This window comes from Channa argus, chromosome 24 (assembly GCF_033026475.1).
Source record: "Channa argus isolate prfri chromosome 24, Channa argus male v1.0, whole genome shotgun sequence".
In the NCBI taxonomy this organism is placed as follows: Eukaryota; Metazoa; Chordata; class Actinopteri; order Anabantiformes; family Channidae; genus Channa; species Channa argus.
In genome coordinates this window covers 9,942,804-9,961,882 of record NC_090220.1, presented here as the reverse complement: position 1 = coordinate 9,961,882, position 19,079 = coordinate 9,942,804, and the positions used below count along the sequence as shown (strand labels likewise).

Below are 19,079 nucleotides of genomic sequence, written 5' to 3'. Positions count from 1 at the left end.
GTCAGTGGAGACAGATGCACTGGAAACCAAAAACTCTTATTTATGACCGTTGTTTGACAGGGGATGCCATGTGGAATATTTACATGTGGCCAATAAATGTTGTAAAACTGCAAACCAGTTTTCCCTGGAGAGGATCTACACGAGTGTGTGTCCAGTCGACTTTGCCTGAGGCCTTTTATGAATGGGGGGAGTAGTAAGATACTCTGTAGAAGTGAACGTTCTTAGCCATGTGTAATACAGCTGTGTGAGGGAAGAGTCCCAGTGATTTATGCGGTTAAAAAAAAACCCCACAGGAACAAAACTCTGTATTGTCGTCAGATCATTAGGTTCAGAAAATTAGTAATTTGACCACCACACCTGTATCAAGGCCTGTCTCACACCAAGTCTTTCTCCTGTTTCAGGAGTCAGATGGTCAGGGTTGTCCGTTCTGTCGTTGCGAGATCAAAGGTACAGAGCCCATCATCGTTGATCCCTTTGACCCACGAAATGATGGCACCAAGTGCTTTGTCCTGGACCAGCATAGCTGCCACATACTTGAATTGGATGATGATGAAGACAGAGAGGACTGCCTGGTCATGAATGGATTGGCTAACATCAGAAAGGTAAAAAGTTCATGATTGGTGGATAAATTTAATGATTAAAAGAAGTCTGATTTGCCTTTTCCTTCGGTTGTTTATAGTGACACTATATTAACTTTTTACATTACACTTTAATAAAAAATAAAGTACTTACATTTACCCGTTGAAATATTCTTCTGCGAAAATATTTCTAAATAAATAAAGTATTTCTTTGCTGTATAAAGTTGTCATGAACATGTACATCTGTTTTTTTCTGCAGTCAGTATAATTTTAAACAAAAAACTACAATGTTAGAGTACTTGTAAATAAAAGACTTGTATTTTTAACTTTAGAGTGTTTTTACTTTTTTGGTTTATTAACTGATGAACTCAAACAACACAAAAGCTGCTCATATGTGATTACTCTTTCTTCAGCACTGTGCCGAGCGCCAAAACTCACCCATGGTGTCTCCCAGCTCCTCTCCTGTCAGCCAACACAGGAAAGCCCATGGAGGGGAACCTGGACACTGCGTCCAGCACCTAAGCCTTCCCCCTGTCCCACCACGACTTGACCTGATTCAAAAAGGTGCCATCCGCTCCCCGTCTGCCAGTCCAACCGGTTCCCCAAAGGTCAGTCACAGTATTCCCCATATAAAAAGGAAAATGACGGACCTGTGTTTTCTGGCACCTGACCACCAAAGTGATCACATCAGTTGTCACATAATTATTTAAAACCACAATTATAGAAAAGCAGTGTTTAGGATGAGGAGTGTGTGTGGCAGTAGTTAATTTCTTAAAATTTGGTAAAAATTTAAATGGATCGGAATAAATGAATTCACATCAAGTTCAACAATAGTTTTTTTAGTTATATGGAACATGGATGGCGGTTCAGATTAGGGGTGTGCGGTGGAGGTGACCGGGGAACGGTAGGGTAATCTAAGGGAGGATAATAGACAAGGTAAGTTGCAGTAAAGGCAATGGATATTTCTAAGGATAACACATTGCTTATTAGCCAATGGGTGGCGTGGTTGCGCTGCAGCATAACCAGAGTGAGCTGTGTAATGCCAGCAGGAAGATGGACAACTAAACACTGGAAAACACCAGGAAGAAAACACAACAGTAGCCAAAACAAAGTAACAAATAAAAATGACAAAGTAACAAACAAACAGAAAGTATCAACTAATATGGTCCAGGGCAAAAACACAGAAACTCAATTTAAAAATCCTCGAGACAAATAATCCTTAGCGTTTTCAGTTTATATTATAAAAAAAAAAAAAAAAGTCACTTACTGCCAGGAGAAAAAACAGGCGTCTTTACGAAACAAGATAACACAAAAGCTTGGAAGGCAAAACACAGCCAGAGCAAATAACTCAAGACATAATCAGAGTTCAGCGTACTTAGGTCAAAATAGCAACTTGTTGCTAGGGAGAAACAGGAAATACAATCTTGCAGACAGGAGCAGGTGGATGGGGCATAAATACGGAAGCCCACAGGTGCGCTGAGTGAGGCTGATTAGGGCAACACGGACCAGACAGCTCACAGCTGTGACACAACCATAATTATTGGAAAAATTTTATGCTTTTTATGTATATTTTTTGGACCTGCAACCTTTTTTGCAAAGACAACCTTAGGATGTTTTTGCGTAAAACCTTTATTCTTTGTTTTGCTCAAGATTAGCTTTCACATTGTGCTCACTAGTTCACATGCAAACACAAAAACTAAAGAGTGTGCCAAATCTTAAACGTTGTCTTGAACTATTTCTCCACCACTCTAGTCTTCACCAGGCATGTCCAGGAAGCAAGACAAGCCTCTCCCAGCCCCACCTCCTCCTCAGAGGGATCCACCTCCACCACCTCCCCCTGAGCGTCCTCCTCCAATACCCCCAGATTCACGCCACTCTTGGCTCCCCAGTTCCTCCACCTTATCCTCTTCCATGTCATCTTCCACTGGTGCATTGTCGGACCCCCATATGCCCCCAGGGACATGGTGTCCAAAAGACAGCCCCTTTGCAGATGGCCACAGGACCAGAGTTGAACACCAGCTCCAGCTGGGGCCAGGCAACCCCTCACACCTAAACGGAAGACCACTGAGTTGTCCATCTGCAGGATTTGGGAGACTAAATCACAGAATAGAGGGGGCGGGAAATTCAGAGAGCTCCAAGGTAGGGTTTATGCAGTATTTGGGTTAACTATACAAAGGTATTTCTCTTTTAAAATGAAAGAAAAGCAATGGATGGCCATGATGCTGAACTTGCTAAACTCTAGACTAGTTATTAGATGGATTACAGTAATATTTTGTGAGTGAGTGATTTCCCACAGATGTCTCTGTCCCTCATTAAATTTCACATTTGAAATTGTATGCAGTGAAAAAAATGTGAAGCACTCACATTGTCACAATTTAAAATGTAATACTTAATCAGGCCATGAAAGAAAGAAAAGCCAGTTGTTTTACTACATAAACTCAATGCCTGTATCATTCATAAAAGCTCTGTGATTCTGAGGTGAAACAGTCTCAGTAGGATATGGCTTTGGCCTAAGTAAACACAGCTGGACTGTAATGAGTGTGTAGCTCCTTGGGACAGAAAGCCACAGTGGACTATCCATGCTCAGTTTACAGTAGTTGGGCTTTGGCTAAGCACATATGACACAGTGACAAACTTTCTACCAGCTTTCAAGATTGCAAAAGTCTGCTGTTTTTGAGTCGTTTTATTTTCTGATTAATTAAACGAATCGGTGAAGTGCATCAGGTGTGAGCATAAAGACAAACCAATACATTAGGTAAAAGCAGTATTTTGAGCAGAGACAAAGGAGGAAGGTTCTGTGATTTATATAATTTTAGTATTTGGTCCTAAAAACAAAGGAGTTTTTTTTTTTTTTTAGATTAGTTATATGTGTTTAACTGGGCTGATATCTGGTAACAGTGAAGCATATGATTCTATCTTTTTCATACTTATTAAACCATTCAGGGACCTCTTCTGTCCTGTACATAAAGGCATTGTTTTTTTACTCAGTTATTCAGATGTTTCCTTAGATTTGTTTTATTTATTGTTTTTTATTTATTTTATTTCACCTATAGTAGCCATGGGACTGACTATATTTCATAATAGGAAACGACTGCTTAAGTCTCAGAAGACGAATCATCCTGCCCTCAGTACTGAGGCTGATGCATTGGGTACTACTACTACTCTCAGTCTGGTGGCCTGGATGTTTCTAATAGATAAGCTTCACAACCATAATTGTGGAGAAACTTATTATATCTGATTCATAATAGACTGTAGTACATCAAATTTAGTTGGCGTTGACCTTTTAATTGCTCATACTGTACATGTATATGTTCTTAAAACCCTCGTATGTCTCGCTCGTTTGTGTGTGTGTGTAGCCCATCTCTAATGGTGTACAAGTGAGTGAGGAATATGACGTTCTTCCCTCACGGGTCTCGCCAACTCAGTGCACACTTTCCAGTAGCCATAAGTGAGTATCTCGCACACACTCGCACACACCCACACACGTACATGCACAGAATGGGAACATTTATCCAGTAAGATGTAATCACAGTTTCCTCAGAAATCTCCTTAAAAAGTCTGAATATTGAAATTATCTCTCTATACAGCAACTCACAGTGTGAGGAAGCATTAGGTTCCCTGCATTTATACAATAGTACATTTGTAGTGACTTTTTTAGTCTGTCTGTAACTCTGACAATGTTGTATCAAGATAAAAGTCTGTAGAAATCACAAAAATTACACTTCAGTGGCAAAGACTCCATCCAGCATGTGGAATCGCTTTCTCACTCAGGTATATGTCATTTCTTATATTTTTTTTACATATATACAGTATAGGGACAGCATGGGGTCTGTAGTCTTAGGCAGACAGAACGAAACAGTGTTTTGCCTTGAAAACGAGCTCCATTAAGAGATAAAGTGGCTTCCTCATGCAAGCATTAGCCTGGTGATAATTGAGGGGAATATATTCTAAAGTTCTGTTTCCTAAACTTTATAATTTTCTTCCTTTGTGGTTTCAGACTCAGACTTTCTATCGGTGAAGTCTAGTAGCCTGAGGGGAAAGTCCTGGTTAGGAACAGCTTTGAAAAAATGGTGGCTGAGCATCTTAATAGCTTTTTAGCTGCAGCCAGAATTAGATTAAGCATTTCTGCGTATCAGGCTCTAGTGGAGGAAGGGGATATGCTGTCACTTCTCATGAAGCTTGAGCTGAAAGGGGAAGCTCTGGTTTTACTGAAAACTATTTAGTGTGCAAAATTCTGTCAGCCTTTAGGAGCAATGTTCATACACTTCCATCACACAGGTGACTGCAGCTGACATATATACACACAAATACACACACTTTTCATTAATACTGTATTAATGCAGAGATATTTATTCCTAAAGGCCATGAGCTGAAAGTGAGTGTTTATTTATCATACTTTGTACATATCTAACTGTACTATTTCTTGTCACTTATTGGCCATAAAAGTCAATCATCCATGGGGGACAGTTCCTCCACTCATTAAGTGTAGATTAATTGGTTAGTATACTTTGTATGTGTTCACAAATACATCAGTGTAGTGTAGAACATGCAGTAGGTGAACAAAGCTGGCAGGGGGGAGCAAGTGGTAGTTGGTGCTCCATACTCAAAATTAAACGTATTGAACGTATTAAACGAATTTGTGCTGTCGGCTGTGGTCTGTGTGTGTCGGAGCCCACAATGAGTGTTGTTTTAAGATCTGTATCCTTTGAGAGAAATTTTTTAAAGTAATAATCATCATTATTCCATACATATACTCTAACCACATTCTCTTGTATTTTATGGCTCACATTTGCTCATAAGGCAGCAGTGCTGAGGATGTTGCTTCACTATTTTTATACTCACATGACTTAGAAGCAGATTACAACACAAACTGCCTTGTCTAATAATTTCTCAGGCTAAAGGAGCTCAAGTGGCTTCAACACAAATTGTAAATGTATTGTTCAACTCAGATTTGGTAAATGAGGATGGACAACTCCTTATAAGCTCAGTTTACAATGGTTAATCTGTTCCGATGCAGTGAGTGAGTCCAGTGCACCTGGAATTGTCAGAAAACGTCTAGTATTACGTATTTTTATTACCAGTCATTTTGAGCTATGAAATTATTAGGTGGAGCAAAACTACACATTGAACTGGGTTTATTTGAGATTTATTATTATATATTATATATTCTGTTTTGACATGTTTACAGCATGTATTTATACCCTGTAGTAAATGTAAATGTCACAGTATTAGAGTGCTGAAAGGTTTTTTCATTGTGAAATAACAAACATAAAGAAACAGGACTGCTGTGGGGAATGGGACTGTGTGGAAGTGAAAGCCTTGGTTAACAAATCATCGTCATCTTTACAGACCCTCCAACCCTTTCAGCAGTCCTGTGGTGGAGCGACAGCACGGAATGAAGGAGAGGGTGGAGGATGACTATCAGATCCCTTCCTCCAACCTGTGCCTGAGCCAGGCTCCCATCTGCATTTCTGTCACCAGCAGGTACAGACCTTCTCTGTGTTTGAACGTTACTCTGGTGACACAGCAAGGATGCTTTTATTAGAGTTTGATCAGTCTGCTGTGAACCAAACAAATATCCTCTTCTCTCCGTCAGGCACTTGGACAATGGCTCTGCAGATCCCTCCAGTGAGGAAAAAAAGACACGACCCCCTGAGCCTGGTGAGTGATATTACCATGATGTCATTGTTAATCTGTTGTAGTGGTTGTTGCAGATAGCAGGAAAACCATGCCCAGAAATAAAAAGGAGTGTGACTGAGCTTCCCATGAGAAAAAGGCTTTGATAAATTTTCAGCAATGTTTTTAAAAGTGTCTTGCTGAAAAAATGATCTTGATGCCAAAACAATATGACAGGTATAAGCGGGACTATCTAATGCCACTAAGCAGAATTCTTTATCTATATTTGTTGAACTCTGCTTGTTTTCTTCAGATGGACACCCAATGCCAGCACACACGGCCCTCTGTCACTTGAGCACCAACAACATAGCGTCTGATTATGACATTTTGCTGCCCCCCCAAGGTAGCCTACCACAATCACAGCACAGTCTGACTCCCACCTCCTCTCACTCAGTTCCAGCTCCCTAGCTCAGCCTCTCGTCGTTTATTCATAAGCCATATTGCACTGCATACCACAGTTGAGATACTGCACAAGTTCACTTCAGGTGTCATAGTATCACCCCAGTAGCAATGTACAGTATGTAGCATTCATTGTGGTCTTAAACCCAAATATCTTCAGTGTACAGCAAAAACAAATGGTAAATGGTCTGCATTTATATAGCGGCTCAAAGTGCTTTACACTGCTTCTTCTTCAGCTATCCGCACTCACTATCACACACATCGATGGGGGAACTGCTATGCAACTGGACAAGACTCACCAGGAGAATCTAACTCAGGGTTCGATGTTTTGCTCAAGGACACTTCGACATGTGTCGAACAGCTGCATAGAAGCTCCCCCATTGGTGTGTGATTGTGAATGGGTGAATGAGAAGCAGTGTAAAGCGCTTTGAGTGCCAATAGGTAGAAAAGTCCTATATAAGTGCAGAACATTTAAATCCACCTGTTTTCAATTTGTTAACACGACACTGCTGTAGTTCTGAATCTAAAAGTAATTAACTTATGCAGTTGTACATGTGACAATATTTCTAACAATAACACATTCTCACGTTCTCTCTGACCATCTTTATGAACATTTTGAACCACAACAAGTCAGCCTTCTTGCCTCTCAACTCTGGTCAAATCTCCCCTCAATGAATCTCTTGCAGTGAGCCAGATTTTTTTTGGCATGTACACTGATCAACATTGCACCTGTTGGTGTCTTTCTTGTAGTTTCAAGTAGTTTTTTCTTGTCAGCCAGCGCCTCCTGAAATCAGTATGAAGTGTGAATCCGCAGGGATCACAGTAATAAATGTGCCTTGTTTTGTGTTGCAGCATTAGATGACCCTTTCAACAGTCTCCCTCCATCCCAGCCTCCTCCTCTCCCACCTCCTCCACAGGCAAGACACAGCTTTATTGACCTCTCCTCCTCTTCAGCGTCCTCATCCCCCAACTCCTCCAAGTCCTCCTCTTCTGTCCCCACACGACCGCACAGGCCCTCCTCTGGACATGAGCACCTGCTGTTAACCCCTGGTGAGCTGGAAAAATCACAACATTTCATTCTGATCAAAATAATATATTCTATTACATCTCTTACAGTGTTATGCTTATCAAATGTGCTTCTCTCCCTGGTTTACGTGTTTATTCACCGAAACTACAGCACACTTCATATCATTACAACATAACTTGACTGTCGAATGAGAAACAGCAACAGAAATGTTAAGTTGATTTCTCTGTGTCATCTGTGGTCTAGATACAGTGTTTGACATGCTGAACAGTGCTGCTCCCATGCCTCCAGTCAGACGACATACAGAAAATGTTAAAGGCTCCAGGGGCTCCCCCAAATATGACCAAATACCTGCCAGTCAAGGTAAAGCTGCATCTTTTCTCATCAAATGAGTACACGAGGAAATGGACACATCTGTACAGTCAGATCAGTAGCTGTTTAGATACAGTTTTTGTCATTTGGCTATGTACTCTTGATAATATAATATGTGAAGCACACTTTATATCAGAATATTTTTCTTTCTTGGAATCTCGAATAAATACTGATGTATGTGGGGGGTTTTTTAACATAAAAACAATGACCTGATAATAACTTTAGTTTATACTTTTTTCCTGTCCATCATCAATCTGAGGTGAATGTTGTACAAATTAACAACTAAATGCCAGCTAATTTCTGAGATGCTTCCAGGAAATGATGCGGAAATACAGGAGCTGTAGAATGCCAAGATGAGCCAAGATGATGAAAATCGAGTCAATGTCCAAATCTATACAGACTCTTTATTTAAATCATTTATACTCTAGCTGTTACATACACACACATACACTGCTTCATCTCATAGTGTTTTACGACTAAACATAGAAGCTAAAAAGATTAAAGCACATATTGTAGGAGTTAAATCTTGGATCAGTGCAGGATCTTTTTCTTCAGCCCAGTAAGGATGTGGGGTAGAAAGATGACTTAGTCTGTTAAAAGATTCCCGTATGCTCTCATGGGCTTATTAATTCTAATTAGCATGAAGAGAAAGTTGTGAGCGGCTTTCAATGATGACTGAAGAACATGCTTGAGCAGGTGTGCAAAGTTTCCCTGGAATTTTTAATGTCAAAACAGCTGAACTGTGCGTTAGTTTCAGTAGTTTTTATCTCAGACATTCCATTGTGCATCCATACATCAAAGACGGTGAATGCCTTAGTGTCTTCTTTCTGCCTTTGAAAGACAGTCATTACTTCATAATTAGCAATACTCTAAAGGTTCAGGAAAAAAGTAAAAGGCTTCGTCACAGAACTGAACCCGACTGAAGCAGATTGCCTACTCTTTATAAAACTTTGACAAACTTATTATTGGTCACTTACAGCATTCTCACCTTTCCACTTGCAAACAGTACCGATGGACTGCTTGCAGGCCCCTGCCAGGCCACCCAAACCACTGCCCAGGAAGATGCCCCCAGACATACAGCCGGGCAAACCCCAGAGCATGGAGTCAGAGAACGTGGACGCCAAGATCGCCAAGCTGATGGGGGAGGGATACTCCTTTGAGGAGGTCAAGCGGGCACTGACAATCGCTCAATACAAAGTGGACGTGGCCCGAAACATTTTGCGGGAGTTTGCTTTAGTGGCCCCGAGACTGAACCTGTAGTCCTGTAGACAGTAAGAGTGAGAACAGTAATGCAGCTATGCATTACTAATGAATGGATTGAATTAAAAAGGGCTTCTTCATTCTGCTTGGCCTTAGACTGTTGGAAACAATGATCAACAGGAACAGAAATATTTTAAGCGAGTTTTGCCTTTTTCTGCTGAACAGAGATGATGATGCACAACAAAGTGGCTAAAACCAAATTACGGCAGAGGAAAGAATCATTAAAGGGAGAGAAAACTGCTCAACCTGTGAAAGAGGAAGCAGGCTTGGTGGTTTTTACACTGAGCTGTGCCGGTGCTGGCCTCTGGTTTTCAAATGCTTCTGTTTGTCTTGAGGTTTGGGCTGTACTCCTGTTTTAAAGCTGTGCTACTGCTGCTACTATTTTTTTTCTCATCCTGCCACCCCGTCAGTCTTTGTTCTGAATGGCCTTTCAAATCAACATGCCCTTTGCAACTCATTTTAAGTACAACCAGTGGGGGGAGCCAGACTCCACTCTATGTTTGACCCTTTTCTCTTGACTGTCTCGTGCTTCATCTACTTTCTCCTCTTCCTTTCCTTAAATGTCACCTATTAGAGAATGCTCCAGTTTTCAGTTACGGCTGATTTGTAGGTCTTAACAAGGTCTAGTGAGTCAAGATTTGTTCGATGCACCCAGAGAATGCCTTATTGATTCACTTGTTTCCACTAGACCTGGAAAAAAAAGCAAGACGCCTGAGAGCAACACCCTCATTAGACTTGCTATTTTATTTTGACAAGAAAGTGGGGGGGTAGTATTACTCTTTCTGTTCTTAGACCAGAGGGGTAAAGCTGGGGCCTTTTTTGATGTTCTTCATCTGAGGACAGCAGAAGCCTATGAATGTATTTGTTCTGCATGATACCTTTATAGACTCTCAGGCCCAGTTTTGCTCATGCATTAGAAATGTTTCAATGTATTGTGACAAAGTGGAAATTTTCAGACTATTGTGCCTACATTTAAACTCAAACATTTTACTCACAGAGGCAAACCTGTTGTGTAGAACAGCCAATGAGACTGTGCACCCTTCTGTCTTCATTTGAGTTACACAGATTCCTCAGACACTGAACATGTCTGAGGAATCCCTATCAGTCTGATTTGGACTTAGAGTCACTTAATGACTCTGCAGCAGATGCACATTTTTACTGATGTAAAAATGCAATGTGCAAACACAATAGAAAGAAACAGTATGCAACAGAGCATTCAAATGAGGAGACAAGTCATATGCACCTTCACTGTGTAGTACATTTACCTCTCAATGTAGAATCAGCTGGATGTCTCCCGAATGACTGCAAGTTGTTTCACTTATGAATACATTATTCGATGTAACACAGTGTTTTTTCCCCAGTTTACTCTGAATGCATTTGGAGTTCTGTATTAGACCTGTTGAGTCTTTGTCCTAGGACATGGGCTCTGAACACATGTATATTATAACTCAACACAACAAAATAACAAATAAAGGATAATTTGACTTAGTTTTATTGTGCTGGCCAGATGGTGACTTTACCCCAACCTACAGTTCGTCCAGTTGATTCAGGCTCATCTAACCTGGGGGTTTATTTACCACTCGTCTTACATTTGCCTTGTCTGACTTGTTTTTGCAGAACTTATTGCCAAAACCACAAAAATGAACTGCAATCTGTTAAAGTAGGAAAAAAGTCTAGCATTAACCCTTCTACCTGTAGAATATGAATAGTGATGAGCTCTTCAGTCTCTTGATAGTATTTGTTTCCATATCAGGCGCAAATCTTGCTTTTTTCCCAAATGGTTGCGGCTCCATTATGTCAGCAAATTTTTGATCATGCATTAGAATTAATTGTCAGGGAAACATTTTGCAAACACATACAGACTTTTTTATGTCACTATGATGAGGTTATAACCTTGTCACCCTACCTACTGGACAGGATATCTAGACTGTAGTAAATTTAACATGCATTATTCAGCAAACTGAGCTCTTAACACTTTAACCGTCTAGAATCTGGATCAGTGTTGTGTGGTGTTGTTATTGAACAAACAAAGTGAGTCTTGGAAGACATGTTTGGACGTCGTTTTCTAACTTGGTGCTGTGAGTTAGTTTCCATTCCTCTGGGTGCTTCTGACTGTTGATTGATTCAGGTTCCATGTGGTTAATGTGATGCTGTAAGATGGGGGATATTGTATGCATTCCTTTTATTCATCTGGTCAGTGGAACACATGAATATGATGTATTCGCCTCCCATGACATCTTTTCTTTCTTTCAAGTGCCACTTTAAAGAGGAAGAGCATTGTAATGTGCACATGTTAGTATGAATTTAGGAACTGAGACGGTTCGGGAAGAATTATAATGAGGGATGCTGTGTAGAAGGACCAAGTCTGAGACGAAGAACCAAATCTTTCTCTGTTATCATCATCACAGTGTGGACATACGAAACATATACAGATATTTTGATGCTGTTCAGCACAACCATAATATTATCAACTAAGCTGTGACACACATATATAACCAAAACGAAACGTGAACAAAAACATAATTTAAAAACTGAAAGCTTAATATGTAACGTTTTGGAATTTGTTCACTAGAAATATGTCCCAAAACTCGTCTTATTGTGGAGAAGTCCTGTCAGTGTCTCCTTTAAAGTCAGACTCATTAAACAGACCGGCAGTAGTACAGACATATTCACTTCTAAATTTTTTGCACCTTCTAATTTATTATAATTTGACATCGGCTATGATGTAAGGAGCTGGGCAGATTCAGTTGCATATTGTAGCTTTAACTTATGCTCAGTAATTTGCTGCTCCCTGACAATGGGAGATTTAAAGTTTACACTTACCACATTTATTTACACGTTAGCCTTGGAATGATGTTGAAACCCTGACAGTGATGCACTGTTTTTACGGAAATTGAGAATGTTCTCACATCCACAGAAAGAAATGTGTAAGACTGCTCTGTGTTTCCCACTCAAACATATTGTTAATGTTGATATGTCTGATTAATTTGCAGGAGACTAAGAAATCTGTAAAAGGGGGGGAAATCCATAATGGATATGTGAAACAGTGGCATTCCCCTTTAATTTGAGCCCCCCCCCCCCCCCTTTTTTTTTTGTTTGCATTTTTTTGTTTGTTTATTTTGTCAAACATGAACAGCTCTGACCTTACAATTGTCCATTCCATTGGCATCCCTTGTGAAGGGGGTAAGTGGCCTTAGTTGCAAAGGGCAGTTTTTTAAATACATTTTCATATTCATGTGCTCTGGTGACAATGTGTTCATAATATGTAAAGCATAGAGTAATGTGCAATTAATTTATACATTATTATTTCTTTGTCTTGATGTTATTTACATGAATAAGAAAATTAAAAGTAATGATGGTGTGTGTATGTGTCTGTGTGTTATTTCCTGATAATTTGTTGCTGTATTAAATAAACATGTTACTTTGAGACGGGGTTTGTAGCACAAAACGTCAAAAGAACGTCAACCATAATTACGAGTTGAGGGAGCTTCACTCCAAACTGAAGTCATGAGAAACCTCTCTGACAACAGACGTATTTTGTTTTAAAAAGAAACCTAAGTTTAACTGGACGTTTTAAAAGAAAGTGAGGAATTGGCCTATTAATCAGCACACCCCTTAAGTGATACAATAACAGTATAGACACCAGAAATGCCTGTGGTCCTCACTGTTACTCTCGGAACTCACTGTAGACTACTAAAATAGTTAATCTTTTATACATATTAACATTACACAACATTAATACCACTTGGTGGAATTAATGCTGATTCTAAATGTTCTAAAAAGACTCAGGAAACATGCTCTTCTTAAGGCCTTTCACTGCACACTCAAGGCCAGCATTGGATCAGTGCACTAACATTTGCCTATTTACTTTGCGTAAGGTCTCACATGTAGGATTGTTTCCACAGCACACTGTTAGTGTGCAAACGTTGGGATTGAAATGCCAAGACCAGGACGAAGCAAATATAAAAATATATCTGCTTCCACTGAGTTAATAATAATTATAATCTCATTGTGATCACACAGAACAGCCAATTAACACAGAGATCTGACTGAAAAGGTTACATCAGCATATGAAATACTCCAAGATGTCCAAGACGAACATCAGTTCTAGTTTTAGCAGAGTTCAGTTGTTTTTTCTGTCCATCTTAATATTTAGAGTTTTAGCTGTGTTGTAGTGTAGAGTAAATTAATGTATTTGTTCCTATTTCTGTGTGGTGTGCTACTGAAAAACACCATCTGGTTCCAGAAGTGTTACCTGCTGTAATTTTTTGGTTGTGTTGGTGTCATGGTCAGAATTTTTCAAAATTTTAGACTTGTCTTTTCAAATGTCAACAAAACCTCCTTTCCCATAAAGTACATGTCGTTACTGGGTTGTTTTACTAGTAGGAACTTAAGAACCAGCTCATTAGAACCACAAGATCATTTAAATATCAGATTCATTAGCTCTTTAAATGTATTACAGTAACATTACCTTTACAGTACAGAGTAAAATAAGAGATTACAATTTCAAACTGATAATAATATTGCAATTACTAATCTAAGTAATCTAGCTTTATTTCTTTGAATGTTGGTTGTGTTTGGTCCTAGGTAGAGTATCTTAGAACGTGTGCCTGCACATGTGCAACAGATTTCCACACAATTTAGTAGTTAAGTCATTGGGCTTAAAGGTCCACTGGGGCTTAATAAAAGGTTCAAATTCACAGTGCTGTAATTCAATAAACAATAAGGGACCACTTGTTCAGAAACAGTTGGGGCACTTTTTTTCAAAATGTACACTTTATTGTAGACAAGAGTACAAAACCAAAATTTCTGTATTTACAACACTGCTATGGTGTCATCGTACTCTCTTTGGTTTCACTGCTGACCTGATTATTTGAAAAGGAACAAAAGGCATGAAAACAATGGATGAGGTGAAAAAATGCTGACCTACTGCAACCACCCAACAATATACAATAAGGCTGGAGATGTTGGGTGGGAAGGTGTGAAACATTGTTAACTTCTGCACATTGTTTCAAAACTTTTTAAAGAGGAGAGAGAATGGCAACTGATACATTGTTAATATTTAGTATTTTATGACCAATTACCTGAAAAAGAAATTTATTTTTTTATTCTTGATCCCGTAATCATTGCAATCCACAAAAGCGGTTCCACATGTTCTAAATTTAACTTTGTAAGCAGGTGTTGCCAAATGATGATGCAAACCTACAGTTTAAATGTCACAGATGAAAAGAGTCATAATCTAGTTATCAGAATTCTGATGAGATAGTTTGTTGCCTCTGTTGTCAGGTTAAAAGAAAAGTCATAAATGTATTCTGCAAACTGACATGTTGTACTATTCAATTAACTCTAAATGTTAAGAAAATTACAATTCCTCTAAAACTGTCTTGTCAATCGTTTCTATTTAATGGGTCACTGGAGTGTGGCACTGTGGGATTAACCAGAGCAGAATGATGTATATCCAAAAAGCCATTGACATCTTATCCACTGTCTTCATTTTGAGATATCCTTCATGTCACTAAACTAAAAACTCTAATAGTAATAACAATAATGTTACTGCAAAAAACAAACAAACAAAAAGCAACAAAAAACAATTCTTTTGCCTTCTGCAGCGCGGCTTGAAAATAAATATATCAAATACACACACAAAATGGGAGAACATTCAGATATGGCATCAGTAAAGCTTTTCAAAAATGAAAACATGAAAAAAAGGCAATCTACTCCAAAACCTGATCTTGTGCTACAGGAAGTGTAGAGCAGACATAAAGTCAACAACGTAGTGTAGTATTATACTAAGTCAGAGGTGAACACATATTCGTTACAGCATGAAAACATCAACATTATGGCATAACATCCTTTTGCATTTTACTGTTAAACTTTTCTGATGCATTCTCACCTCTACAAATAAAATAAATCTGTTTCCAAAAGTGAAACAAGCTAAAGAGGGAAAACAATTAGTGGTTAATTGTGTCACGATTCTCAATTTCTCACAAGCAAAAGTGAAAAAACACAGCAAGTTTGATTTTGTGATCAGTTTCAATAAACTGCGTCTAAGGTAACCATCACAGTCCATCCAGTTTAGACAATCCATTTGCCAGTGTTTGAAACCCAGAGAACTTAAGAGATTTTGAGGTTATCTTAAATTATGAGAATAGGTTCAGTAGGGTCATACAGCAGTGAAGTGTCTTTTTCTCTGAGCACAGCCTAATGAAGGCTTTCACAGAGAAAGTGCACAAAAATATAAATTAAAATAATCATTGGCATGCTCAGCCAGGGCACTAACATAATCATGGGTTGTTATACAGGTCTTAATAAGTGTACAAGGAATTTACATTCTTTGCCGAAACTCAAAAACACAATAAAAGGAAGAAACTAAGTGCCCAGAAACCCCAACGATCTAGAATCTGGTAATGGAATCACTTGAACAAAACGTACCAGGTGCATTCACCAGGAACACAAAAATAAAATAAAAAAATGACACAGTAACATGAGGCAGCTTCAAGGCAGGCAAGTGGGTTGGGATAGCAGGCAGTGGGAAGGACTTTGTGGAAAATTAGTCTGATTGCTGCGAAGATGTGGAATCTGATGAAACACGTCAGCAGCCAACTTGGAGTTTGTGTTTGATAAGGTAAGACTGCTTTCAACTGCTGCTTTTCAACAGAGAAAATCCAAAGAAATATGGTCATTAATAATCATGCAAGATGCCCAAACATAATCACAAAGAAATTAAATTTCATCTTATATAATAACAACAGTTTATTACAACTTAGAGCTTATTTCCTTAGTACTGGCTAAAAGTCTAATCAAATACGAAGAACTTACCAAAGGAACCAGAAAGTTTTGTCTAATAGATCAATAATTAATATACACAAAACCTTGCCCTGCACTTCTAGCGCTCTAACACACTTAGTCGCAATGTTTAGCATGCTAACATTTTCGAATTAGCACTGAACACTAAACAGTGATGAGGCTGCCATTAACTTTGCATGTGTTTAGTCATAAACTAGACGAAAGTGCCAGATAAAGAGCATCAGCAAAGTCATTACAGTTTATTTTGAGGAGAACTTGTCCCTGTGAAACATGCTGTAAAAGGGGAACCAAGTAAACCTTTTTTTGTTTCGCAGGGGCCCAGCTACAAATATAGAGAACATCCAATGTAAACTACTAAAGTAAAAATATGTGCACTTGACAGAGACATAAAACTGGTAAAAGTCCTGCGGTGACAGCTGAAGCAGGACATGATTCTGTAAGGTCTTTGTCCAATGTTTACAACATACAGTTTGGGTAATAATCTACCTTTGTCTTTTATTCCAATTATGTATTACTAACGTCTTTAATAATGTATCATCTCAATCCTTTATAACAATGTCACCATGTTATGACCTTTCACCGGTCCACTACCTAAGCCAAATGGCCTTGTTCCTGTGACTCCCAAATTGTAATAAACTGGAATTTAACTTTATATCTGCCATAATAACTACCACTACTGTGTTTGTATTTCTACAGGTGACTATTCTTACCTTATGCAAACCACACTGGACAGCATGGGCACGTTTTAAACAGGGTAATTGTTCTCCTCCAGTTTCTTAATCTCCTCAGATGTTCCCGCCTCGTTCCTAGTTTTGAAGCTTCCTTGCCTGTGATACAGATTTATATGGAAGTGTGATGCCCTTGTGCTAGGAGAACATCCTCACCTGCTTTACACTTTTTAACAGATGGGATAATTTTATAGCAGTGGTTGAAGTTTGTTTTTACACTACTCGTGTAAAAAACTAGCATTCCATCACAACATTAACAGCTTATCTGCACCTAATGTAATCGAGCTAAACACAGTGGATTGTTACATTGGCACTTGTGTTTCTGCCACTTTTTTATGTTTCTGTCTTCAGAAGGAGAAACTGTTCACACTGTATTACGCAGCTGTAGACAACATAAATTGTCAATCAATCAATCACTCAATCATCAATCAGTGATATTAATATATAAATCACAATGAACAACTTTGTCAGACATTACAGAGTGAATCTGACACTTGACATTTATTGATCCCCATTTAATGCTGCATTTTACCATAACACGATAATAGCTTTATGTCTAAAAAGAAATCATTAATCCAGGACACTTTGCTTTAGCTTTGTGCTTTTCTGTCTGGTTAATCCAGCTCTTAGCAGGCAGGTACACAAGAAAAATTCTGGGTACACCAAAGAGTAAAACTTTGCAGTGCCAGTACCACTACCAGTGCCAAGTACCTGCCCACTGTTGAGTGGTGTTCAATCAGAGGTGATGGACCTATAATGCTGGATCAACCTCCTGATAAAAAGTCTTCTATTTTTGATGTACTCAGTGATACAAATTCTGAAATGGAGTGACCGATGTCACCATAAAATAAGCAGGAATTTCAAATTAAAATTTAAAATGCGTGTGTGTGTTTATACCTTGTATTCTTCATATAAAGCCAGTAAAGGAGTCCCACTAAAGCAGCAGCTATGAGGAGCCCCACCACAACACCCACTATGAGCATCGACTGGTCATGTAAATCATTCTGAGACTCTGTAAAGAGACAGTAGCACCCTGTGTCAGCTGATGGGCTAAAACGCACGCACGCACGCACACACACACACACACACACACACACACACACACAGTGTTCCAAGAAACACAGAAGAAAATTAACTGATTCCACTTCGCTGCACATCACAGCAAGTATCCATGAAAACATTGTATCCCACCACCTTCTGAAATTCTGCATTGTTGCCCTATCAAATTTCATTGAACGACACTGTATTACAACAAACTTGTGATTTTTGTTTCTAGTTCTTCAATTTGTTATTGTAGAGACATGAACACACTAAGCTGAGTTTTTGGAACATCAGCAGCACACTAAAACATTTTTGAGGACTTGTGAATTTCTTTAATAGAACTGATAGATGATGTAATAAAGTAACATCAATACTTAACCATCACTCATTTCAATCTACTGGTAAGTTTATCACTCTGTGTTTGTAAAACCAATCACATAATTTATATTCTGTAGACTGACTTTTCAGTTCAATATATTTGAGGGTCACTTGTTGACAGGTATTAACAAAGGCAGTTGATTGGAGATTGTGTGAAGCTACACATTTTTCTTTCTGTCTCTCCATCAGCTACATGTTTCATCTTGTACAAATTCTGAAATGGAGTGCCATTTCATCTAGCACACCAGTGTCACCATTGTTTTTACATTTTTTATATATATTATAATGTTTTAGTACCACAATAACATATACTGTACTGTATATATTAGTTTATACTAAAGAGAACATAATTTGAATAAACCTATATGGTACCGTAAGTGTAATCTATCAGTGAGACATGGGTAGGTCTGAGGAGAGTTTAAGCTTTATCAGAACTGGGCACATCCCTTTATGGTCAGGCCCTCTCCATAATCTAATCTTCATCTGAGAGCTGATCTGCATGAGTGAATCAGTGTGTGAGACAGTAATGAAGATGGAAGATCTGACATGAGGGAGCATGTTCACACAAAGTCTTGTCTGAATATGGGTCAGTTTATACATGGAGAGAGAGTGACGGGTGTTTATTGGGTGTGTACGCCATCAGAATAACAGTCAAAATTTAAATTTGCCACATTACCTCAAGACTATATTGACATAAAAATCATAAGCAGAATATACTAATCTTACAAATGAAAAACAAATTAAAGAGAAGGGCAAATTAAAAATTTTAATCTTACCTTTCTCCTCACTTTCCTCCTTAAAAACTGAAATCAAACA

At 38.7% G+C, this 19,079-nt stretch overlaps 2 protein-coding genes across 3 annotated transcripts in view; one reads left to right on the top strand and one right to left on the bottom strand.

Annotated features, from left to right (window-relative positions):
• cblb (Cbl proto-oncogene B, E3 ubiquitin protein ligase) overlaps nucleotides 1-12,670 on the top strand; it is a 57,992-nt gene extending 45,322 nt beyond the window's left edge. Inside the window, exons 10-19 of one of the 2 annotated variants that reach the window (XM_067494135.1) lie at nucleotides 402-602; nucleotides 992-1,186; nucleotides 2,331-2,717; nucleotides 3,935-4,026; nucleotides 5,928-6,062; nucleotides 6,175-6,239; nucleotides 6,508-6,597; nucleotides 7,506-7,703; nucleotides 7,924-8,040; nucleotides 9,056-12,670. In XM_067494135.1, coding sequence (XP_067350236.1) covers nucleotides 402-602; nucleotides 992-1,186; nucleotides 2,331-2,717; nucleotides 3,935-4,026; nucleotides 5,928-6,062; nucleotides 6,175-6,239; nucleotides 6,508-6,597; nucleotides 7,506-7,703; nucleotides 7,924-8,040; nucleotides 9,056-9,309 — 1,734 coding nt within the window. In that variant the 3' untranslated portion in view covers nucleotides 9,310-12,670. The remainder of the gene's footprint in view (nucleotides 1-401; nucleotides 603-991; nucleotides 1,187-2,330; nucleotides 2,718-3,934; nucleotides 4,027-5,927; nucleotides 6,063-6,174; nucleotides 6,240-6,507; nucleotides 6,598-7,505; nucleotides 7,704-7,923; nucleotides 8,041-9,055) is intronic. The other variant, XM_067494136.1, reaches the window with a different exon arrangement.
• A 1,393-nt stretch (nucleotides 12,671-14,063) lies between these two features.
• The window catches only part of alcama (activated leukocyte cell adhesion molecule a), a 45,255-nt gene continuing 40,239 nt past the window's right edge, over nucleotides 14,064-19,079 (bottom strand). Inside the window, exons 13-16 of the mRNA XM_067494481.1 lie at nucleotides 19,040-19,066; nucleotides 17,742-17,856; nucleotides 16,827-16,943; nucleotides 14,064-15,953 (exon numbers count right to left, since the gene is read on the bottom strand). Of these exons, the coding sequence (XP_067350582.1) occupies nucleotides 16,862-16,943; nucleotides 17,742-17,856; nucleotides 19,040-19,066 (224 nt within the window). The 3' untranslated portion in view covers nucleotides 14,064-15,953; nucleotides 16,827-16,861. The remainder of the gene's footprint in view (nucleotides 15,954-16,826; nucleotides 16,944-17,741; nucleotides 17,857-19,039; nucleotides 19,067-19,079) is intronic.